Source organism: Sorghum bicolor, chromosome 2 (genome assembly GCF_000003195.3).
Source record: "Sorghum bicolor cultivar BTx623 chromosome 2, Sorghum_bicolor_NCBIv3, whole genome shotgun sequence".
Lineage (NCBI taxonomy): Eukaryota > Viridiplantae > Streptophyta > Magnoliopsida > Poales > Poaceae > Sorghum > Sorghum bicolor.
Window position 1 is genome coordinate 70796882 of NC_012871.2, and position 25904 is coordinate 70822785.

At 43.6% G+C, this 25904-nt stretch overlaps 2 protein-coding genes across 6 annotated transcripts; both read right to left on the bottom strand.

The window, feature by feature from the left end:
- On the bottom strand, positions 385–6347 carry LOC110432378 (protein STRUBBELIG-RECEPTOR FAMILY 3-like). 5 transcript variants are annotated; one of them, XM_021452653.1, is made up of 20 exons: positions 5895–6347; positions 5574–5680; positions 5180–5423; positions 4881–5010; positions 4718–4789; positions 4552–4617; positions 4395–4466; positions 4221–4292; positions 4064–4135; positions 3914–3979; positions 3732–3797; positions 3258–3652; positions 3110–3169; positions 2893–2958; positions 2481–2791; positions 2114–2385; positions 1884–2019; positions 1224–1357; positions 948–1104; positions 385–870 (listed from the first exon to the last, which is right to left on the bottom strand). In XM_021452653.1, the coding sequence occupies exons 3-20, from the start codon at positions 5301–5303 to the stop codon at positions 784–786; spliced, it is 2358 nt and encodes a 785-aa protein (XP_021308328.1). In that variant the 5' UTR covers positions 5304–5423; positions 5574–5680; positions 5895–6347; the 3' UTR covers positions 385–783. The 5 variants fall into 5 exon arrangements, with proteins under 5 accessions (XP_021308328.1, XP_021308329.1, XP_021308327.1 ...); XM_021452654.1 differs by having other exon boundaries at positions 5574–5719; XM_021452652.1 differs by lacking the exon at positions 5574–5680.
- Positions 13993–17543, bottom strand: LOC8056343. The gene is made up of 2 exons (XM_002462988.2): positions 16877–17543; positions 13993–14553 (listed from the first exon to the last, which is right to left on the bottom strand). The coding sequence occupies exons 1-2, from the start codon at positions 17249–17251 to the stop codon at positions 14395–14397; spliced, it is 534 nt and encodes a 177-aa protein (XP_002463033.1). The 5' UTR covers positions 17252–17543; the 3' UTR covers positions 13993–14394.

The following is a 25904-nucleotide window of genomic DNA, read 5'->3' on the forward strand; positions in this document are numbered from 1 at the left end:
GTGACGTGGGGACGTTGGGTGGTGGGCGCCGCTCTACCTTTTTTTTTTTTCCGTTGCGACCATGGAGCAGTGCATTGGAATTCGGAATCGGATGACCCGACGGGGACTGAATTGGGTCCGTGTCGGAAAAAAGCGCCGAGGTCATGTAGTTAGTTGGATTGACATCAATCCACATGTGTTGGGGTGGATTTAAGTGGAATTTAAACTAAATTTTACCCCAATCCACTTCAATACATATGGATTGAAGTGAATTCGACAACATCCAAACAAGACCTGCACTGAAAAATGAACTTTAAAAAATCCGACAACCACGAATTCAATCAGAAAATTTTCAGCGGCATCTCAACAAACAGGAGCAAAAGATAATGCCTCATGGACATGGAGTGAAACAAATTGTCAACACGGAGTGACCTTTAACACGAGCAAACTCTAATATATTTGTTTGACGTCTTGGTATTTACATATGGTCTAGATAACCACGCATAATCACACCAAGTGATCTGGAACCGGGGCACTGAGAAATGTATTGTGCAGACTACGGAGTTACAACAATAGCTTTGAACTATAATTTGACCACAGATTCAGAGGAGCATTACTGGCAGTGGACAAAACACGGTGCAGTCCTTGCATCCTGCTACTGTACTCCCGCATCAATAATCATCAAAGGCGTCTTGCAACATGGCCAGAGATAACTGAATCTAGCAAGAAGCTCCAAAGCGAGGTGCATTCTTGAATTCTAAGCACGGGCCTCCACATTTTCCCATTCCTTAAGGGATCGATCGTCTACATGGAAGCCCTTGATACACTACTTACCATGCGAGTTAAGTCTTGGACAACTTCAGACATTGGTGGCCTGAATTCTGGTTCATGCTGCATAAAGTTTAAGGTTAGTCACACTGCATACTTTTGTGTGAAGAGATGTCAGATGTAGGATCAATTGTTTTTACCTGAATACAGCTGCTAATAATGTCAGCAAAACGGGATAATGCCTTTTCAGAACATTGTCCTCGAATGGAGGGATCAACCATCTTCGCTATGGCATCGATATCATAGAGTTGAGAAGTGGCCCATCGCACTAGATGTTGTTCAGCTCGTGGACGTGAACTGCAAATTCCATCCATGTGAAGTTTGTTAGCTTCCATAGTCAGAAATCATCTTCAAGAAAAATAAATGTGCCAGATGAGTGTAAAAAATGGATTTGTGTTCTTTATTTCTAATGTTACCTGTCATAAGGTTTACGCCCTGTTAGAAGCTCCAACATAACTACACCGAAGCTGTAAACATCACTTCGATCACTTACTGATCCAGATTCATGCACTTCAGGTGCTTCATAATGGAATAAGGTGTGTCCGGACAACTGTCATGCAAAGTAAAATAAAGGTTTATAAAAAGATGGAATAATAGCATTCCCTCCTTCTCATCAAACATGGATTCTACTATTCACTACTTTGAAATGAATAGCAAGCTTTAGTGAGAGCGATATTATCATAAGTTCATAACCAAAACTCAAAGAATAGCATTGTATACAAAATGGAAGGAGAAAACAAGCATGGTGGCAGGTACAGATGCAATAGAAAACTGCTACAGGCCAAAAAGCATCACGGCATAATGCATGTTTTAGTTATGTTTGGGTTCATATTTGTCTTAACAAATGCGTTGAAGTACAAGTGAATTGTCCACAATCATATGATTTTGCAGCTAGGTACAAAATTGTGGCCAATAGTCGAATACAAACCCATTTTCAAGAGACTGAACTAACAAACAAAGATACAATAGATAGGTCAGGATTGGCAAAATAGAAATAGCACCACCTTTAGTTACAAGCATCCTTAATAGGTAAGAGAAAATCTAATATCAAAATGTTGTGATTAGCATTATTTTACCTCAGAAACTGATTTTGATGCTAATGATGCAAGGCCACATTCAGAAATATGCACAACTAAGGTGCTGTTGAGAAGAACAACAGATGGTTCAAAATTTTGATGTACAACTGGTGGTTGGCAACTGTCATGAAGATGTCTGCAAAAAGGAAAGATATACACAGCATTTTCAGATATCTTTTCAAATCACAGCACACAAAAAATAGGATAGGAGCAATTTTATATCTTCATACTGTAATGCTTTTGCTGCCTCCGCAGCAACTTGGAGGCGAGCATTCCATGATAATGGCTTGCTTGAGTCATCTACATGACGAAGTTCATCATGTAGGGTCAGCTTGCTACAGTACTCATAGACAAGTAATCGCTGCTCAAACTCCGCACAGTATCCAACAAGACCAAGTATGTTAGGATGCCTCAGTTCTGAAATCCTCACAACTAGCTCAAGAAAGGCATCAACTGGCACTTTTGAGTTAGAAGTGTCGATCTTCAAAATTTCCAGTAGCTGCTTAAAAAATGAATACATAATTTCAGAGCTCATAACTGTATCATGAACCCAAACTTGAAGATAACAATTACTTGAAGTTTTGCTGAACCATTTACCTCTCCATCAGGAAGCTTTGCCAGATATACCTTACCAAACCTGCTGTCTCTTATGATATTTTCCTCACTGAAACTATTGGTATATTGTTGGAGGGATGCAATGGAGAAGGACTTGACAGTAGTCGTCGATTCCACCTTTTCAACTGAAGGTACTCTTCCCTTTCTTGTACGAACACTTGGTTTGACAATGACTTTCTCAGTCCGCGGTGCAATCGGCTGCGGGGGATGCAGTTGGTCCTCAACAAAATTATCAGCCTTTTCCATATCAATCACATGCTCTTTTTTATTCACTGTTACAACCCCAGGTACAGCTGCCATGTGATTGTTTGTGTTAATTTCCGTATGCTAAAATTTGCAGTACACTGGAATAATAATTCTGGGTTCTGATGCAACTGAATTTCAACTCATTTACCTGCCAGCGACGAATCTAAGTTATGCCCATCCCTTCGACTTGGATCATAAACCACATTTGAAGTTTCTGCACAAAGCATTCTTTATATGTAAACAGATTGAGGAAATGAGGGTCCTCATATGCCAGTATATCTGTTAATTCTCCTGTATTCAAGCTTGCGCCGAAATAAAATAATAGTTACAATTGTGTGCATTTTTTTAGGATTCAAGTCAGTCACCTGACGTTGGCATTTTTAACTTCTGCTCCTCTCTTCCATCAGAAACAACATTTGAAGCTGCTAAAAATATTGAAGATGTTAAAGGTAAGAGGGGGGAATCAGAGAGAAAGAGAGATGACAGAATAGTGTCAAGAGAAAGAATTAGAACCTTTCTCAGCATTATTCTTGAGTTTTAATGGTGACTCCTTCATTTCTACCGCTTCCTTGATTTTAGGCTCTCCAAGCTTCTGAGGTACCCTTCCTATCTTGTTTTTCATATAAATATCACCTCTCGACTTTTTTTCTTTGTACTTGGACAAACAGTACATTGCAATTAGCACAAGAACTACTGCTAATACCACCCCAATAAGAATATATCCAACTAATTTGAGTGTACTATGATTTCCTGATCCTGATGTACTTCCACCTGGAACACTAGAAGAATGTGCAGGTTCTTTAGAGGGGACATGCCCTGTTGAAGGTGGGACTGATGGTAATGGTGTTGGCGCCAAGGGAGGCTGTGCAGATGGAGCTATGCTGGTATTGAATGGGTTCCCATCCTTCCTGGGCAGTAAATTAAATTATATGAGCACTGTGCACCACAGCAAAAAAAGGGCCAATCAAGGAGGTTCTGAGTTCTTACTTGAAGTTTGGCAAGTTCAGTAATTTCACAGGCACGGGACCAGAGAAAAGATTGTTTTCAATGTTCCTGTTGAATTAAACAGTTGTCATGAAATAAGGCAGAAATTTCATTTCATTAAAAGGCCAATTCAGTTACCCTTCAGGAAAAGAAAAAACAGAGAATCTATAATGGAGTGGGCATACAAATCTTGGAAAGGGAGATCTTGCAACACATTAAGGGTTCCGGATATTTGATTGTTCTGAATATGTCTGCAACGATTGTAGAAAATGAGGTAATTAAACATAGTGAAAAGTCCATCACAAATGATAGTGCCATAGGCTTTCAATACTCACAGGCTAGTCAATGCCGTCAAATTTCCCATTGAAGGCGGCAACGGACCAGTCAAGTTGTTGTCAGAAAAATCTCTAATAAAGAAGATTGATTGTCATTGATAAGTAGCTTTAAATTATCTGTAGAATAACATTGTTATCCAAGCTAGAGTCTTCTTACAAATTTGCAAGTCCAGTGAGTGTTGAAAATACATCTGGTATCGCTCCAGTCAAATGATTGCTATTGAGTGACCTGCAAAATGAAAGAACATGGGAGGGACAGATTGAGAAACAATCATAGCATGTTCTAAGTTTCTAAAGGCCTGTGAATTTGTATTGGCAGTAATATACTTACATGCTTGTCAAAAGTGTAAGGGACGACAATGTATTTGGAAGGCCACCACTTAGCTGGTTAGCTGAAAGGAAACTGCGATTTGACAGAAAGGTCTTGTAGTAAGAAAATAATCATACAACTGGATGGAAAGAGCAGTAGAATACTCGAGTAGACATACAATCTCTGCATTGTGAGTGGTAGACCATCTGGTATGGTCCCGCCAATATTATTGTTGCTGAGATCCCTAAATGAGGTAAATCAGGAAGCGCTAAGTGCCAACTTGATAGAATGTCACGAATTCAGAACCCAAAAAGATCACAAACTCTACATATTTGTCAGCTTACAAGGTGATTAATGATGTGAAATTCCCCAAAGTGTTGCCCAGCTGTCCACCCAAATTTGCACCGCTGAGTACTCTACAAGAAGAACATGCTACATAAGTCAGTCAACCAAAAGGGCTCACTGAGTTGAAATACTTCAGGAAAAATACATAAGCACTGATCATACATGGAGGTGATATTTGACGCAACACATGAAACACCCTGCCAGTTCTCATTGCAGGGGTCACCACCATTTGAAGTCCAACTAGGCAGCTGTGGTGCTCCGAGTGCCGTGTACAAGCCATTTATTGCAAACACTGACAAACATAAGAAAACACAACATGAAAATTGTAGCAAACAATCTCAATCTGCGACCCTGCGTGATCTTCCGAGCCCATAGCGATGTGCGTAGTGTACCCTGACCACCTGACGAATATTGAATCTTGAAAAATAGTGGCAGCAAACAAAAAAAAGGATTTTGCATACCATCTTGCTCGTAGGTGTAGGGCCGACAAATCGGCAACGCAGAGAGTGACAACAAGATGGCGGCGGAAGCAATCAGCGCTGACAGCTGCCCCGAGCGCCCCGGGTTGCCCATCACCAGAAGCATATCCGTGAGCAATCCTCCGACGCGGGCATTAGCAGACGAGCGACCACAGTGGGTGAAGGTGGTGGCAAACTCAGCCACGTTCCTCTCTGGTCTTTGGACACACTGATCAATTATGAGTCCCTGAGGATTACAAGCCTGGGGTCAGGAGGGAACAGTAGAACACAGGGGACAAAGGAACGAGAGGCGCACGAGAAAGTAAACAATGCTGATGCGGGAAGATTCTCAGAACGTAAAAAGGAAAAAAGGACCAAAATACAGTATCAAACTCACAACATCTGGAGGGGGGAAAACAACAACTCTCGCTTCTTGCAGTTACGCGTGTTAAAGAAATCACGACGCTTCCTGTACTGCAATTCGTTTCAGGCGTCTCTTCTCGCCTGTGTGTGAAAGCATCACTTGAAGGTCGCTTAACATATCTTTCCAAAAAAAAAAATCGCTTAACGCCTTAACATCTTCGTCGCATGGAAGAGAGCACACAGGTGGGTGGGAATGCAAAACGGGGACGAGAGAAGAAGCAGAGCCGGAAAAACCAGGACACCAAACAACCTCCAGAATCCAGAAAGAAGAAAGGCGAAGAAGAAGCCCTGGTACCTGCAGCAGGATCCTGTCTCCAAGGCAGCACTGCACTGCACTGCGCAGCAAGCAAGTCCAGTCTCTGCCGCCGCCTCCGACGCCGACGCCGCTTTACCGAGACGCTCGCCACCGAAAGCAAGCGACCAGCAGCAGCGAGTGCGGTCCTCCTTTTCTCGGGCCGCGTTTTGAACCCCACTCCGCGAGCTCGGAAAGACTTGCCCGCTAAGGATTCGCTCTGCTCGGTGGGGGAGTGGAGGAGGAAGAGGAAGAAAGGAGGATGGCGAGACAGGGACGGGGATGGATTAGAGAGAGCTGGGTCGTCACGCACAGCACAGATCTATCTATCCGCTCGTCGCAGTCCGTCGCGGGCGCCGGGAAAGGGGACAAAGCGGGGCGTGTAATGCGGCGGGACTGCGGCGAGGGGGAGCGTCCGGGTTGAGTGCGCGCAGAAGCCAGGCGAGGCGAGCGGAACAGCTGGGGCAGCCGGGCAGGGCCGCGGGGGCTGTGGCCTGTGGGGCAGGCAGGAAAAGGACAAAGCCCCCACTGAAACGAGCCGCTTTTGAATTCACCGCTGTTGCCGCTGCTAGCGCCAGCGCCAGTGTCCAGTGGCCCGCCGCTGGGAATGAGCAGTGCTGGCGACAGCAGTTGTACCGAGCAGCCGCTGTTGCCCCTACTTTGAAAAAAAGAAAAAGACTTGGCTTTGTTTAGTTCCTCTTAATTTTCAAGATTATTTCTCGCATCAAATTTTACGGTACATATATAAATTATTAAATATAGATAAAAAATAACTATATATATAGTTTGTTTGTAGTCTAGTTAATCTATAATTGGACAATAGTTATCACATACAAACAAAAATATTATAGTGACCTAAAAAGTTTTCGAAGAGGGCCTTATTAGGAGAATTTTACTAGCCGCCTACTATTTTTGAGCAAGAGGAATGGCCGCATTTTTTAATGGAAATGGACACATTGATGTTATTTAGTCAAGAATCTTATTATTTTAGATTAGATTAATCATGTACTATGTGTTAAATAAATATATTTTATTATATAATAAAGTGTAAGGTCAAGGTCTTTACAACTGTGCCAAACAACCCTAGATGGATCCTTATGAAGAGAAAAATTATATGGGTATATTTGTTGAGTCGCCAAATAAACATCATTAACATGGCTTCTTGCACAATTAGTTGGTCATTTAAAACTGTCTTCCAGAAAGGTCTCCAGAATATGTTTCAAATACCATCTAAACTTGTATCGTGAGCATGAGCATTTTTTTCAACTAAAAGGAGAAAATTTCTAACCTCCAATTTTTTGTCCGTCACCAAATCCACCGCGCCGCACCCCTCCAATCGCTCACATCTCAACCTTGTCGTCCACACGTATTCAATTCCAACCAAACACAGGGGCGTCCTGGTAAAATCCAAGGCCTTGTACCAAACTAAAATACAAGGCCTATTAGCTTAAGAAAAATAGGACTAAAATAAGATATACGATAAATATGTCAAGAATAGTACTTATGTTGCATAATATTTGAAATAAAATCTTCAATGATATGCTCGTAATCAATGGTACCTACTTTTGCTTGTTGCTTAGCTATATAGACATATGGGTAATGCATTGTATATTTGGAGGCCTTTGCGCGGTCGCTCACGGTGCACACCCCATGGATATGGCCCTGCCAAACATGAGGCCATATTTCCAATCCAAATCCAACATGAGACCTTGTTTCGAACATAACGAATTTACAAGTTATGTGTTTCAACTTTCATTACAACACACATCCATATTATATAATACGTATAAATGTTTTTTGTCAAATTTGCTTGCCATCTAACTCTCTAAACAATGAATCAATTCATTCATACAAAGCAAATATCGGATAAACAATAAATAGCTTAGATGGTTAGTACACTAGTGAAGGTAGTCCTACATATCAATCGCCATAACCATGCATATAGGAGAGGATTAAAAGCCTAGTTTAACGTCTTGTGTCTTACTAATACGGCTATATTCTTTTGGTGCGATTATCCGTAGAAAACAGTACCTATAGAGTTTTCTCAGTAGTTCAGACAGTACATGTCGACGTTTATAGGCCACCACACGTGCACATATAGTGCATGTGGCTGTTTTTTAAATAAAAAACGAAATCAATTGCCAAAACCTGTGCCATGGGGCCACTGTGGGTCTAGGCATAAGGAGGCGTGTGAAAATATGCAGCCCTGTTTAGATTGAAGATAAAAAAAATTTGAGTGTCATATCGGATATGTCGGAAGGATGTCGGGAGAGATTTTTATAAATTAATAAAAAAACAAATTACATAACTCGTCAGGAAACTGCAAGACAAATCTATTAAGGATAATTAATCCGTCATTAGCACACGTGGGTTACTGTAACACTTAAGGCTAATTATGGAGTAACTAGGCTTAAAAGATTCGTCTTGCGATTTTCAACCAAACTGTGTAATTAGTTTATTTTTTATGTACATTTAATATTTCATGCATGTGTCTAAAAATTCGATGGGATGGATGAAAAAATTTTAGATAGGGAACTAAAAAGGGCCGTGAGTAGGAACGACGGTCCGCTTTCCGTTAGGCTTTCGATTTCTGGCAACGTTGATGGCGTTGGCACAGGCCAATGGACAAAATGGATGGGGTCACGGAATGATCGCGTACTCCCTCCTACCACGCGTGAGCCTTTTTGTCCCGTCTTTCCAGCCCGATCCATTCCAGCCTAAGGCCTTGTTTAAATGTGAAATTTTTTTAGATTTTGTAATGCAGCACTTTTGTTTGTTTATGGTAAATATTGTCTAATCATAAATTAACTAGGATCAAAAGATTCGTCTCGTGATTTACAAGCAAACTGTATAATTAATTTTTATTTTTGTCTATATTTAATGCTTTATACATGTTCAGTAAGATTCGATGTGACGAAGAATCTTGAAAATATTTTGGTTTTTGGATGAACTAAACAAGGTTTAAAAATTCACCGGGCGCAGTTCCAGTTCACGTCACGTCATCTCCGAACCTGCGCATCGGCATGGCATCCGTTCCGACCGATGTGTCGTCGCCGTGCACGACTGCACGCGAGCGGGCGAACAGCACGTGGATGGTTTTTTTCTCCCTCTACTTTTCCCCTCCGTGAATAATTTCCTACCAGCAGGCAGCATTCTCAGCAAGACAGACGTAGAAGAAGAAAATTACAGGCAAACTAAACAAAGGCCGCACTCGAATTCCTACAGGGGCAAGAGCATCATATTCCAACCAGAACCAGCAATGCAGCACGACGTACGCAGGTACGCTAGACCGTCGGATCCACTCCAGAGAGGAAAGGTGACGAAGCTTTTTGAGCTCTTTGGCGTGCATCCGCTGGGCGCTGTATGGTACGGTGCAGTGTGATTGGCTATCATCGCCAAGTGGCGTGTTTGTTAAGTATAGTACTACTATAATCGCACCTACATATACTATTTAGTCGTGGCCAGTGATGGACACTGATGGTGGATACCCGGCTGTAACGGCTACTAAACGGCCCTGCCTGTACTTTTTGAAAAGTTAATTAGAGCTTAAACAACGGCCAGTGCTAGTGCTAGGGGTCGGTCTAGTAGCCGTTGTAGCCGTGTCAGTCCCGGCGGCCGACGATCCGCCTCGAGTCGCCGAACTGACACGACAGGGCGGTAGCACAGCATGTCCAAATCCTGACCGTATCCAAATCATGGTGGATTTTATTACTGCGATACGGGATTAAAAAAAAGATGGACTTTATTACTAGTGCCATCGACGAGGAGTGACGGCGGCTGCCCTCACGTGCATTGCTAACCAGGGCTTGTAGATCGATTTTTTTTTTGATTTTGACACTATAACACTTTTGTTTTTATTTGACAAACATTGTCCAATTATAGAGTAACTAGGCTTAAAAGATTCGTCTTGCGATTACCGACAAACTGTGTACTTCCTCCATACCCAGATTAGTTGACGTTTAGGACATAATTGTGCTTACCAAGAAGTCATTAATTAGAGGTATTTTTTTCATGTCTGCTCCTATTAAATATGGTTGCAGGTATACCCTTTATGTGAAACAATCATGGTTTAGATGGCTATTGCAGCAACGCTGAGGCTCCAGTAAGCATTAATTGCGGTTACAGGCCTTGGACGTCATCCTTTGTGAAAACGCAAGTATCACCCAAAACGACAACTAATATGGATACGGAGGGAGTAATTAGTTTTTATTTTTATATATTTTTAATACTCCATGCATATGTGCCGCAAGATTCGATATGACGTGGAATCATGTAAAGTTTTTGTTTTACAAGGCCCCAGTCGGTAATCACGCATCATCTTGTCCGTCGCCCCGCATCCCGGGAAAGTTAATTACGCTTAATCCAAGTTGCCCTGTTGTACGGCGCTACAAGGAGGCGCAACTAACCGTGGCGCGAGTGAACAGACGGCGGCGACCGGCGACCGGCGACGGGCATTGGATAATCGGGTTGGTGAAACAGTGGCCCGGATTCCGCCTGTCGTCTCCGCCCGCCCGTCGTGCTGCAGCGGCCGCAATTCCGGCGTACGGAGTAGCAGTAGATCTGGGTCTTGTTTACTTCCAAAAAATTTTGCAAAATAAGAATAGTGGCACTTTTGTTTGTATTTGATAAATATTGTTCAATTATGGACTAACTAGGTTCAAAAGATTCGTCTCATCAATTCCGACCAAACTGTGCAATTAGTTTTTATTTTTATATATATTTAATACTTCATGCATACGTCTACAGATTCGATGTGACAGGGAATCTGAAAAATTTTGCAAAATTTTTGGAGAACTAAACAAGGCCCTGGCTGGCGACTGAAGGTCTGTCTGACCAGTCGGGCTCGGAACGGTGGTTAGGCGTTATTTAGTTACGAAAACTGTACCATTTTGTTTGTATTTAATAAATATTGTTAAATTATATATTAGCTAGATTTAAAAAATTTGTCTCCGATTTATAGATAAATTGTGCAATTAGTTATTTTTTTATCTACATTTAATGTTCCATGCATGCGTCCCAAATTTGATATGATAGAAAATCTTAAAAACTTTTTAAATTTTGATGGGAGCGTGATTTTGTCACTGTGCTGTCAGGTTTTTTTTAGGAAAGCCATTTGGCGCATTTTATTACTCTCCAAACAGAGTTACATCATTTACAAAGGCTTCTAGGATAATGCTAGGGGGTTTATCGACCCAATTACATGATGATTTTGATGTCATTGCTTCTCTAGCTATCTTATGTGCTACTGTATTGGGTTCTCGATGAACATGATCAATAGAAATCGATGCGAAATATTGCCACCCTTGGACGCATTCTGCATAAATTGGGCCACTAGCAGTTGCAGACATTCCTTGCTGTTTCATTGTACCACTTCTATACAATCTGTCTGGACTATTAACCGGTTGCATCCAACTTGGCTTGCTAAACCCAGTCCTTCCCTGAGAGCCAAAGCCTCGGCCATCGGCGCATCTAGCACATGTTCAAAACATGTTCAAAGTATCTAGCCGCCGCGCTATGAATGGCTGAAGGACAGACTACCGAATGATACCCTGGGCCCTTGCCGCTAATGACTGTGAGGCCCAATGTTTAGTTTCTCTGCGAAAACTTATTAGGCTAATATAGCATTTTTTGTTTATATATGATAATTATTGTTTAATTATAAATTAACTAGGTTTAAAAGATTTGTCTCTGTAAATTACAGACAAACTGTATAATTAGTTTTATTATCTATATTTAATGTTTTATTCATGTGATGTGATTTAATGTGATAAGAAATCTTTAAAAAAATGGCTTTTGGGAGTCGGCCTTGTTTAGATGCAAAATTTTTTTGGATTTCGCTACTGTAGTACTTTTATTTGTTTGTGACAAATATTATCCAATCATAAACTAACTAGGATCAAAAGATTCATCCTGCGATTTACAGCTAAACTGTATAATTAGTTTTTGTTTTCGTCTATATTTAATGTTTCATACATATACCGTAAGATTCGATGTGACAAAGAATCTTGAAAACTTTTTGATTTTTTGGGTGACCTAAACAAGGCCGAATTAGGGCCTTGTTTAGTTCCTCAAAAATTTTGCAAAATTTTTTAGATTTCTCGTCACATCGAATCTTTAGACGTATGCATGGAGTATTAAATATAGATGAAAATAAAAACTAATTGCATAGTTTGGTCGAAATTGACGAGACGAATATTTTAAGTTTAATTAGTCCATAATTGAACAATATTTGTCAAATATAAACGAAAGTGCTATTATTTCTATTTTGCAAAATCTTGGAGGTGGCTTGGACCGTCGAATTGCCTCGTCTCACGTGCCGGGGTCGCCCGTCACCACCGAACCTGTCAACTGTCAAGGTTCAGCATCGACACGAGACGGCGTAGTCACCTGACAATGTCAAGGTTCAGCATCGACACAAGACGGCGTAGTCACCTGACAACGGAAAGCAAGCGATTTGCAGAGCTGCTTCTCACGGTTGCAGTCACCGTTCGGCTATTGATCTTGACCAGTCATAGCCTGGTGAGGACGTGAAAGCGAACGCAGTTACCGAACGAAAACAAAGCCTGGTGAGGACGTGAGGTGAGCGCTGCCTGACCACACACGCCGCCTGGCGCCTTGCCGCCTTCGCACATCCTTTGACAGCCCCAGTGCCGGCCCTGAGTTTTTAGAGGCCCGGGGCAAAAGAAAAATCCGAGGCCCTTTATACATATACGTAAGTCTTATTTAGTGAGGACTTGTTTATTTCACCCTGAAAGCCAAAATTTTTATAAGATTTTTGGTCACATCGAATCTTACGGCATATGCATGAAGTATTAAATGTAGTCAAAACCAAAACTAATTACACAGGTTGTCTGCAAATCGCGAGATGATTTTTTTGAGCCTAGTTAATTCATGATTGGACAATAATTGCCAACTAAAAACGAAAGTGTTTCAGTACTTAAAACCAAAAAAATTTGTGAACTAATAGGCCTAAGGAATTTTTTTGGTTTTGGCTATTGTAGCACTTTTGTTTGTATTTGGCAATTATTGTCCAATTATAGACTAACCAGGCTCAAAAGATTCGTCTCACAAAATACAGGTAAACTGTGTAATTAGTTATTTATTTTATCTATATTTAATGTTCCATGCATGCGTCTAAAAATTTAATGTCACGAGAAATCTTAAAAAAATTTAGGAACTAACAAGGCTGTAGTTGTTGTTATTCTAGAATAAGGGTCTGATTGGTTCCTCTTGCTAAATTTTAGTCACTTTAGTAGCTAAATTTCCAAACACACTGACTAAAAAAGAGGTAAAATAGTTTAGTTACACTAGTCACCCAAAAGTAGCTAAAATAGTAGTTTTAGCTGGCTAAAATTTAGCAGGAGAAACCAAATAGGGCCTAAATATTCTACATCATAAGCCAAAACTAAGTAGAAAAATGCTACACCCAGAATAAAAAAACTGAACAATACTGAAACGCAAATACTGAACGATACTGAACTTTGTCAGTATAACAATTCGGAGGTGTAGAATAGTACTTGTATATATATATATATACTCATAAATACTTAACTCTACATACAAAAGCAATATTCATATACAATAATTTTAATTCATATAAATGTATAAATACCTTAAAAATCATTGCATGGTTTATTGGTTTGCATACTTGGGGGTGGGGCCCTGTCTGGTTGGGGGCCCAGGGCGGCCGCCCCGCTTGCCCGCCTCCAGGGCCGGGCCTGCCTAGCCCTAGTGATGAATGTTTTCAGCCTTTATAAACCCGTGGGTCCTTAATTCTCTGCTTCGAGAAATAAGGTCTTATTTAGTTTCAAAAAAAAATTGTAAATTTTTTTTAGATTTCTCGTCACACAAATCTTGCAACGTATGCATGAAGTATTAAATATAGATAAAAATAATAACTAATTGCATAGTTTATCTGTAATTCACGAGACAAATCTTTTAAGCCTAGTTAGTACATAATTAGACGTCAAATACAAATAAAAATGCTACAATGTCTATTTTATAAAAAAAAATGGAAATAAACAAAGCCTAAGGAAGGAATGCAGTAGCACCTCTTTTGAACGTCAAACACGGCAGGCACTGGGAAACCAATCATCAGACAGAGAATCAGACGAAAAGACTTCCTGGAATTAAACACCTGGAGGTCCACATTTGCCAAGCGTGTTTACATTACATGCTCCACCAGGCATCAGGCATCTACGAACACACAGCAAGTGGGATCAGCAACAATAGCTCCACGGATCCACCAGCCGCCGCTCGCCCGCCACAATGCAGCAGCAGGGGGCAGCAGCATAAAACTTGCTTCAGAACAAGACCTAAACCTGTACAGATACAGACAGGGGGAAGGAGAGAGCCTGTCTTGGCTGTCATGCTCCCGAGCCACCAGAGACGGAGTGGATCATCGGCAACACAGCCACAGAGCACACGGCTGCTCCTCTACATACTTTGGTGGGTGACTGACAGCAGCCGGCCCTCTGAATGTGGTGTGTGCGCTACAGCAACCCTAGCTAGGGTTTGACAAGGAGCCAGCGAAAGGAGGAGACTGGTGTGATGGCCATTGGATCCTCTCTGGTGGGCAGGGAGCAGGTGCAGGATGCGCGATGAACGTTGGCATGTCTTGCCCTGGCATCAGAACTGAGACGCCTTTGGGGTAAACAGGTATCTGCAAGCATCACCAACAAAGTGGTCAAGGAGAATGTCTCAAGTGAGCTCACTGTGGCCAATGTGAAAAATAAAAGGCACGGTATATTTCCATGGAAGCATGATACATTTTAGTAGAAACAAACATGCGAGATATTTTCAAGGAACTGAAATGTGAAATCATGATATTTTTCATACAAGAGAAAATGCTAATTTCATGATAATGAAGTCGAGTGGCTTCCATTTTTCACAAAAGGTTCTTGTGTAAACTGGCAAAAACAACAAGATCAATGTATAGGGCCTATAGATGATATGGGTTTCCTGCAGTTGGTAGTTTCGCTTCCATTTTACATAGATGAGTTCTGCAGTTGCACAATAGATGATATGGGTTTCCTGCACTTGGTAGTTTCGCTATGTCAGGAGAAAACCAGGTCTACAAGAGGCTCTCAATCCTACTTGTAATCACTATAGTTAAATAGGAAAAATGGTACAGGCCAGATCCCCTAGTCTCCTGCAACATAGTTTAGCATTTAGATTTTTCACAACCTCCCCCAGTTAACACTAAAAGTCGATCCTGTGCACTAGTAAGCAGGAACTAATGCTGAACATGAGTTGGATACAGGTAGTTGTACTGTCCACTTTTGGGTACAGCTTGTCAATTGAGTGTGCTAGTTTGCTTACAAATTACAATTAATGTTCTTTTTCACCGCTGATACACTAGAACACAAGATGGTGTTAGCAAGCAGTTAGTGCAAAATTTTCATGAGTTATCACGTGTACTGCATAGTGCATACTTGTACATTACATTGTCTGAACTCTGCATAGAAAAGCAACAGACCTGAAACTGAAAATAAGGACAATGGATCTATCTGCTAGCCAGCTTCTACAGTAAACTAAAATGGATATTTCAGTAGTTGGATTGGGAAAGTTCTAATTTTTCAAATTGTTAGAAGAACGTAATTTATATTTGTGGTTTGGTACACCTCTCACATGAGCAAATGTTTTTTTGTTATCTCCATGGTCTAACCCACCACTCCAACAGTAACTAAGTTCAACTGCTGAAACATCTTTTCCTAAAAAAAAGACAGACAAAACTGGTGAGCCATCGTAATAACAAGATGCTCCACATTACTAACAACTTTCAAGCAGCAAAAATGATGACTGCACCTGGGACCTTGTGTAGTTGTGGTCCTGTGGACAACCAGGGTTGCAATTCCTAAAATACACTGGGACCAAATTTTGGTGTGGCTGCAGACAAGGATGGGCCCTTGTCTGTTTGCTGCTGTCAGCCAAATTTCCCTCTCAATTCCATAACCCATGTTCTCCTTTCTGAAGGATTATAGGCCCCAATCTTTTATGGCTCATTCGCTATATATTCCTTTAGAGAAATATGAAGATTCTTGTGACCAAGTATACAGATGCATTAACTGAACTTAGCCATAGGATAAAAATTGGGGAAGATAGAGGGAATGGCATTCAAGGATAGATGCTAAATCGAACATTCTTGGTGCCTTTATCTACTCTAACTTCTCACGGCACAGAACAAGTACTTCTCCCCCACTTTCCAGAGACCAGTATAAATGGTCGCGCTACCAAAAAAATTAGTAAGAACAAAATTTCTAAAAAAGTATTGATGCAAAAGCAGAGTATGTACTTTTTTTTAGATAAAGAGCAGAGTATGTACATGATGGGCATATATGAAGTTGAAGCAATCAACAATGGCATGCCCACTAAAATAATTAAACGATATGTCCTGGTCTCTCGGATTACATCAGTCCTAGTAGACCTCAAGTGCAAATCTGAACAACAGCTTCTATGTTTTGACAACACCAAAACGTCTACTAGAATGTGAATATCAGATAAAAAAATAGCTTCCTTTGCCTTTTTTTTTAATATGCAAAAAATGCATGATCTTTCCCTGTACACAGACAAACACATAGTATTATGCGTCGAATCATAATAGGGTGGTACTAATTTCTGACGAGACTGCAGTTGCACGATCTCTTTAACGGCCAATTATTTAACAGCTAGAGGGAAGACATCATTGCATTTTCATCTTCCTCGCGCTGGGAGTAGATGCCTTCGCTCCACTCCACTCCACCGCTGCATTACTATGTTCGAGCATACTAGCAGAGACTGGAGAACGACAAGAACGGGGTCCGACAAGATTCGCAATCAGGTCCATCAGATGCGCAGGCACACAGAGAGTAGCGAAAAGCAAGTCACGCGAGAACAGAAAGCTGAGGGAAAAAAGGCTAGGGCGTCGGAATCATTAAAGCGTGGCGCCATGGATGGGCGGGAGACGAGGAGAGCGTGCGGGAACAGTATGCTGTAGAAGCCAGTACCTCGAGGGGCGCGTGGCCTTGGAGCTTCCTCGACGCCTCGAGATCCGCGCCGGGGCCGGCGCCGCGCTCGCCGCCGCGGCCGAGGAAGAGGCGGAGGCGGCGGAGGATCCCCCGGGGCGGCGCGTGCCCGTTCCCGTGCCCGGGCGCGTGTGCCGGGGGCCGGAGGAAGTGCTCGAGGATGGCCATGGCGAGGAACATGGACACGAGGATGGCGGTGGCCACGAACCCGAACGACACCGCGCTCACGCCGCTGTCTAGCTGCCGCCACCGCATCTCCTCCGCCGCAGCGGCCGCGGCCGCGGCAGCAGCAGCAGCCGCCCTCGCCCCTTGCACAGCCACCGGGGCCATCGCAGGCCCGCGCGCCACGGCAGCCATTCTTGTCCCCGTCTCCAGCGACGCCCGTCACGGCCCGCGACGCGCCATTGCTGGCCTCCCTTCGCTAGCAGTGGAGAGAGGTGTGGAGTGGCTTTGGCTTCCGAAACCGAAAGCTTTATGGAGTTCCTGGCTTTCTCTCTGCCGCGTCGTCGCGCGCGTCGCGTGAGTCAGCGGGGGTGTGGGAGAGGATTACAGGAGAGGGGGCTGCGTGCGAGGAGGAGGGAAGGGCCCGGGGCCGGGCACGGGATACACGACGCGTCCCTTTTCCGCTGCGGTGCTCAGCAGCAAAGCGAGAGGTCCTTTTGGAGGAGTAGTAGTAGTACAAGGCAGGGCAAGGGGCATGGAAGGCATTTCGTCGCGACGGTGATGCGCAGAGGTTTTGGAAGATGACAGGGACAGGGTCTCGCGCCGCGCGGAGGTTTTCATCGGCCGGGGCCCGGGGCGCGGCCGCTGCTCGGCGTCTCGGCTCCGATGTGTTTTCTCTCTGGTGCCAGAATTGCCCCTAATCTCGTCAGGGTTCGAGCATGGCCTCAGTGCTAGCTGTATTCTCCGAGTACTCGTTACACGAACCAACAGTACTATAAACCCTGAAACAGTGGCATGCTCGCCTCCCACGAAAGAAAATGAACCCACAGACTGGTTGATCTCTTCTCTCGACCCTAACTGCAGTTAATCTCACTAGTCGCTGGAACCTGGAAGGCTCGTCCCGTGACCGTAATCCCGATGAACATGGCAAAAGGTTCAGTTCACGGCACCAGCGGCTTGCGAAGTTTGGCAATAACCGTTATCACTTTTAATCCATGGCTCAAAAGTGTGTGCCATTATTATCTGGAGTATTATGTTATCATTAGTGTAGATGAAGAGTTGTACTTGAAGTTAAAAGAAGACGAGGACGAGGATCGACATATAAGCTTGAATATAAAAAGCACACACATGTTATTTACTCCCTCTGTGATTTTACTTACATATTTCGACATAGTGTATATCTAAGTGCCTAGCAAAGCTTACGTATCTATAAAAATCAAAACATCTTATGATTTTGAATGAAGGAAGGACAAATTAGTCTTTGGCGTGCTCAAATAAGGCCCTGTTTAGTTTGTCCCCTAAAATTTTTTCATCCATCCCATTGAATCTTTAGACACATGCATGGAACATTAAATGTACATAAAAAATAAACTAATTACACAGTTTGGTTCAAAATCACGAGACGAATCTTTTAAGCTTAGTTACTCCATGATTAGCCTTAAGTGCTACAGTAGCCCACATGTGCTAATGACAGATTAATTATGCTTAATAGATTTGTCATGCAGTTTTCTGACGAGCTATGTAATTTGTTTTTTCATTCGTTTCTAAAAACTCCTCCCGACATCCTTCCGACACATCCGATGTGACACCCAAAAATTTTTTATCAGCAATCTAAACGGGGCCTAATTGTATTTGATACAGATGGCACATCAATGTTTAAAATAAGTTGTATAGTTTTTCCATACAAAACCCGTATTTTTCATAATTTCATTAGTGTAAATTCACCTCTCATAAAAACTAGCTTGGATTTGGTGAGAAAAGCTACTTAGCTCTATCCATGTATTATGGTATGGTTTGGGAGGCTATGGCTCTAGTCCGGTCTATGCAATGCAACAAAGGAGGAGTTGTTTTTCTCTCTTCTCAAACTGATCTAGGAGTAGACGAAGCCACTATAAGGCTTCAACTTCAACTCTGACATTCTTCTGCGGATGAGCTAGACCAAACACATTATGAAGAGAAACTGTTTTCTAGTGAACAACATAAGAGCTAGAGCCAGAGTTGTTTTTGTTTTTTCTCGAGGTGGAGCTGCAATTGGTTTTCCTCGAGTGCTATCTCCTCGACTCCGCCGAAGAAGCAATATTAAGGAGGAGTCATGCCAAACAAATGCTATTTTTAGTCTCACCGGCTCCAACTCCTTTGTGCACCATGGCAAAGAGGCGGAACCTTCTGTAACCATAATAAACAGAGTCCATATTATTTCTCTTTCTAATGTTTTGTTTGCTCGGCATCACTTAAAATGGTCCCGATTGGATTATATATCTAAAGAACTTTCACTAGCCTTTACGTGATCTAGATAGAGCCATAGCTTTCAGAAACAGCTTTTTAACAATCTCTAGACAACTTCACATTTCATCTCTCCTGGCTTTTAACATCCACGATCCGTAGAGAGATTTAACAATATTTAGCCGATCCATTCAGGCTGGCTTTGGCTATTGGACCATATTCGAAGGGGGGAAATAAAACCTCGTATGTTGTAACATTCATATTCATGAATATTACTTATATAATATATGAGATATTAACATTTAAGTGTGACGTTGAAGGCTATGTGCCTATGTCGAGTCAAGCAATACCTTATATAAACAGGATATATAAACAGAGTTTATGATACAATACTCCCCGTGTTTACAGTATCTGAAAGAATCTTCAGAGAAAGAGACCCGCGTAGCATGGGAGGATGCAATGCAAAACGTAATTGGGTTAGTTGACCCTTTGACAGTACTTGAATGAATCTTCGTCATAGGAAAGATACACACATGACTGTAAGGTGTAAACATTGGCTATCTAATGGCTGTGTAGCTATAGCTATACCGTAGTGTACGTGCTACGCAGAGCATCTGTTGAGGTTTCCTTGGACAGTCAACAAGCCGAACGCGGATGGCAACAAGAGCTCCAGATCTCTGCAGGCTGCAGGCCACCTGGCAGATAAATGCCCCCTTCGATTAGTAGTAGTATCAGCATCACCAAACAAAGTGGTCTAATGAACCTTATCGTGACACATGAGGACGTATAATAAAATCTAAACAAATGAGCGTCTCCCTCGCGCCACTTCCACTGATTAACAAGGCTCGAAACGAAGCACACAGCCCGGGACGAGTCATCCGATCGGAGCCAGGACAAGCATATCCTTCCCACACCTGTCACTCTAACAAAAGGAAAGTGTCATTTGGCCGCCCGCCCACCTGACCCGATCACGCACTTCGCTGCATGCGGCTGCTGGCTCGATGCATGGCGTAAAAAGGGACTCCGTTTTCCGTCAGCTACGTCAAACGAGTGGGACAAAAACTTTGGAAGCAGCTTTGCGACTTTGAGAGTCCTACTACGACAAGGAAAGGAGGTGAGAAAAGGGCCCGCGCACCAAGGGAGGAAGAGGATCGATGCTCGCGAAAACGGCAAAAGTAATCTCAGAGGCTCGTTGTCCAAATGAGCGGCGCTACGGGACTTGTTTGTTGTTCAGTTGTTCAGAGGCTGTCCCGCTCGATCTTGCCTGTGAATCTGTGATTGTCCGGCGTCGCTTAGCAGCTAGCACCACAAGCGAATAAAGTTACCGGGTCATGTTTGATCCGGTATTTTGACATCGAAGAGACGCTGCCTGTGCACTGCACAACAGCACACGTAACACCACCGTTTTGGACGATCATCCAAGTCAACAAAACGGTAAATATACAGTGACATGTGCGTGCTTAATCTGTCTTGGTTCGTCGAACGCGAACCCACCCCAGGAGCATACGTATATGATAGGAGATTAGGAAATAACGATCCACGGTCCTCGATCTTCTGCCATCGTTCCACAGCTCGGTCGTCCTCCGTAGAAAAATGTTGGTGCCGAGCACACTAGTTTAAGGGCGGCGGTACGCAGGACGGGGAGCATCCCTCGTGCAGATCAGTAGCTGCTCCATAAATCCCGCGGGCTCGGTACACGCATCCCCAACTGGCATGGCCTGGCCGTGGCCGGGCTACCTGTTACTTGTATGTATTTCCGAGTTACCGAGTCCTAGCAATAAAGAGTAAAGCTTGATGCTTTTGGAAAGAGAGGTTAGAGGACGTGTAGTGGCGGTCGTTAGTACCGTTTGGATTGATTTGATGGAGATCGTCCGTGAGCGCGTGACGTGACAGCCGGACTCACCGCCTAATCAAAAAGCCGAGCAACAAGCCTAGAGCAGTGATTATCTGATTGGACATGGGGATTAACCGATTAACAGTTGACGAGAGGTGCAGGGGAGCGTGGCGATCCAGGTTGGACGCGCGTGTGAGAGTGATGGCCATGCGTGAGCCCTGCCGCTGCGCCCCTCTGCCCTTGCCGGTGCCAGGTGGAGACGGCGTGGTCGATCGGGGAACCAGGGGGCAGGCGGGGTGCCGCGGCAAGCGGCATGGAGGCAGGCAGCCACCCGCCGCTCGGAGTGGGGGTGTCGGGCGCAACGCCGTGCCGGTGGTTTCATGGGCAGCGCAGGCCATGGCAGTCTGTCTGCTTGGCGCCGCCCTGCGCCTGCGCGTCCACCCCCGGGGCCCCCGTTCCCAGTCCAGGGTCCGTGTTCCTGGCTCAGGACCAGATCGAGTTCCCTTGTTGCGGTCATACCATACGAGCCCAGCGGATGGCCTAGTCAAGAGCTTGGGCCGAGTACGCAACATTCTGACGGAGAAAGAGAAAGTCAGGCCCGTATCGGAGAACACCATGTTTTTTATTTTTGGAAATAGGAGTACAGACCAACATGGGCCTTTTTTAGTTCTAAAAAATTTTACAAAATAGAAATAATAACACTTTCGTTTGTATTTAATAAATATTATTTAATCATGAACTAACTAGGCTCAAAAGATTCGTCTCGTCAATTCCGACCAAACTGTGCAATTAGTTTTTATTTTCGTCTATATTTAATACTTAATGCATGCGTCTAAAGATTTGATGTGACGGAGAATCTGAAAAATTTTGCAAAAATTTTTAGGAACTAAACAAGGCCATGATATAAACCGTGTCGGCTTCCGAACTAGAAATAGAAGTCGAACACCGCCACGACGGCGACGTCAGCAATGGCCGCTTCCAATCCGTGCACGCACGGCACGGATCATAAAATAACTGCCCTCAGAGTCTCAGACACAAACGGACGGGACACACGAAAGGCCGCATCGTTTCCCACTGCTTCCATCAAACTCCGCTGCGGTCGGGTCGAGCCGTCAAGCCATCTCGGCAGGATGGCGAAGCGATCGGTATCCGGATCCCAGATACCTTCCCGTCGGTCGAGACGGCGATTGAGTGCCCTTCTCGATGCACCCGTCCCTGCTCAGCCGCCGCCCAGACACCATCCTGGTCTGCTAAACTCCCGTGGGGGATAAAACGCGGGCGCACCGAAGCTCCCGCCAGGTGTGTGCATTTACACAGTTGCAATCCTGTTTCTTTAACAAAAAAATTATTAAAACTCTAATCCGTTCAGTAGCAATCCTGCCTTTTCTTTTTCTATCTATAAAACGCTAGTAATAACTAATCCGTTCAGTAGCAGCGAAAGAAGGGACTGGGCGAACCTTGGAGATGGACCGGCGGGCCTAATCGCGGAGCTCATCCTAGCAAAAGACGTGGCTGACTACGTCCGCTTCCGCGCGGCGTGCCGCGCGTGGCGGCGGTGCTCGCCAGATCCGCGATCGCAGCGCTGCTTTGGTGATAGCCGCTACCACCCCCCGCAGTGGATCATGCTCGACAAGGCCGCGGCGCCCCACCGCTGCCGCCGCTTCCTCAACCTCGCCACCGGCGAGTGTATCCGGATGCACCTTCCAGAGCTGGAGGAGCACGCGTTGCTCGCGCTCACCCCCGAGGGCCTCATCCTGCTGCTCGACGAGCCCACCCGTGTTGTCCGCCTGCTTAACCCGCTCACGCGCCAGCTCACGGATCTGCCGCCGGTGACCGCGCTGCTGAAACCGGAGTGGCACCTAGAGAGGAATCTAGGAAAGATTATCAAGGTCCATGGTGCCGGCATCGTCGATGCCTCCATGGTGGCTGTCAGCTTTGGTTGTCCCAGAGTGCTCGTCGTCGCTAAGCCCAGAGACGAGCGCTGGACCTTGGTTGACAGCAGCAGACGTTTCTTCAGATCGGTTTTACCGTTCGCAGGTCGCTTCTATTGTGCCACCCGTGGGGGCATCGAGGTTCTGAACGCCAGCACGGATCATCAGGTGTCGCCGAGGCTGCTCATGGCCGTCGACTGGAGCAGGTCATTACATGTCTCTGAGATCATGAACGATAGTCTTCACCTGGTGGATAACGCCGGAGAGTTGATGCTGGGGCACCGCATGTTGCGATGCACCCGTATTGATAACTACGAGAGGAGGTGGGGGGCGTACAAGGTGGATTTGGACGCCGGTGTCCTGGTTCCGGCCAAAAGTCTCTGTGGGCGGGCAGTGTTCGTGGGCGCCCGCCGCACGATCTCTGTGTCGGTGGACGTCTTTGATATCGCCGCTGATACTCTATATTTTGGGTATGAGTGTGGTGGTGACACATACAATCTTAGGAGCGGAGAAGCCACTTACTACCGCGATGTTATTATGGAATCTTGCGATTGCGATGAAACTGACGGACCTTGCAACCACAACATGGACTATGAATGGCAGGGACCTTCGGATATCGTGAGCTGCCTATGCGACTGTATTCAAGGTATAGGCAAGGAACTTGCCTGAGCGACGATGCACGCTCAATTGTGTGGTGTTCTGTCTAGTGGTCAGGGCATTATATTCTGCATCGGTTATTTGGCGCGAAGCCAAGAATGAAGGACATTTTGGCCTTGTTTAGTTCAAAAAAATTTCAAGATTCCCTGTCACATCGAATCTTACGGCACATGCATAGGGTATTAAATTTAGACGAAAACAAAACTGATTACACAGTTTGCTCGTAAATCGCGAGATGAATCTTTTGACCCTAATTAGTCTATGACTGGACAATATTTGTCAGAAACAAACGAAAGTGCTACAGTACCCAAAATCCAAAATTTTTGCTAACTAAACAAGGCCTTTGTCTGTAGGGATCAGTTTTTTTTTTACCGTATGGCTTTCACTGTATACGTACGTGCGCTTTAATCGTACGGCATAGGGTGTTTTACCATGGGTTCTTGTATTAGTTTCAGTTACTTTCGCCTCCGTCGGAGGGTTTTGGATGGTCTGTCAGTGTGTCCTGTCCCACCGTTGCCTTCGCCTATGTTCTTAAATTGTGATGATGTTCTGTGATACTACTGTAGTATACCGTATGTTTTTCAGACAGTTCTCAGTGGTGACCAATAATGGCTGTTTGGAAGCCTAAAGTTTCTTCGGATTGTAAGCTGGAAAATCTGTTGACATGAATGGTTAGCACGCTAAAATCACAGCCGGTTTGGTCTAGGGCTGTTGTACAAGACGTGTGATGGTCTGCATAATACAGAATTAGATGGTTTTGGCGTTTCCGCGTTTCTCTCCATTTCCGATTGTCGTAATGGAAATGGAACCCCGCTCAAAAAATTGAAAAAAAAGATCCATCACATATGTCATGTTTTGATAAATATATAGAGAAGTCGTTGAAGAGTCAAAAGATATAAAAACATTTTTTATGAAAAAAGGTTCCACAAGAGATGATTTAGAGGGAGAGTCAAAAGATATGAAAACATTTTTTATTAAAAAAAGTTTTACAAGAAATGATTCAGAGAGTTTTAGAAAGAGTCTCGAAGATTGTGGTAAGAGCATCTCCAATAGTTCTTTTTTGAAATCTCCAATAGTTCTTTTTCGAAAGGTCACAAAAAGATTTTTGCCAGATTTTTATTAGATGGGTAAATAAAAAAGAAAAAGAATTATAGCGTTATAAAGGAGGACAAGCTCGCCATTGCCACCACTCTACTGCCCAACTAGCACTCCCACTACCCTGTACCTCAGTAAGACGCAAGAGAGAGAAAGGAGGGAAAAAAATAAGAAGGTATACTGTAGCATTTTCGTTTTTATTTAGCAAATATTGTCCAGTTATGGACTAACTAAGTTTAAAAGATTCATCTCGTGATTTACAGGCAAACTGTACAATTAGTTTTTTTTCGTCTATATTTAATGCTTTATGCATATACCATTAATTTTTTTTTTGTTTTTGGTGTGAACTAAACAAAGCCTAAGACTACTAACTCTAATACAGCTACTATTGTGGTTGTTGATTTGTCTGCAGAAGATCTTGACGCTAGTTGGTAATGCTCCACTTCTTCCTTGCAAAGAAAGTCACCTCCTCGGGTTGTAAACTTTTATTCTGAAAAGTTCATATGTTCCTCTCTTTTCATATGTTACACCAAATGTAAATTTTGACTCTGTCGAATGTTCTCTTTGGGATTTGTCGCTCTTTGTCGCCGCCTTGTTCATTTGGCTGATAAGCCATGACAGAAAGTATTGTTGGCTGATTTGTTGTGAGAGAAAACACTGATAATGGCTAGCAGATTCGGCTGATAAGCTTAAGCGAATAAGACCCTCAAAATATTAACTCATAAATCAATGATTTTTTTCAATTGGCTAAAAAAAAATATGAGGAGCACATTTATTAGGTTCGTTCAACAGTTTTGGTAGACCCAAGAGTTTCCAAAATGTACTCCCGATCTCAGTTTTTTTAGCAAGGTTGGAAAAAATCAGCTCCCCAACAACTCCCTATATGAACTCTCAATCTTTCCGCACTTGCCCGGGAAATAGACGCATACGTATCGATGCGCTAATTTGGAGGTGAAAGAATATGGAGACCTATGAGAAGTAGGACACGGTTCCTAATGCAAATGCATAGGAGAGAAAAAAAAAAGCTGATAACGATGATTTAAAAATAGTTCAGGATTCCTGAAGTTATCTTCTATATTTTAGGAGCGAGATTTTAGAAACTATCAGA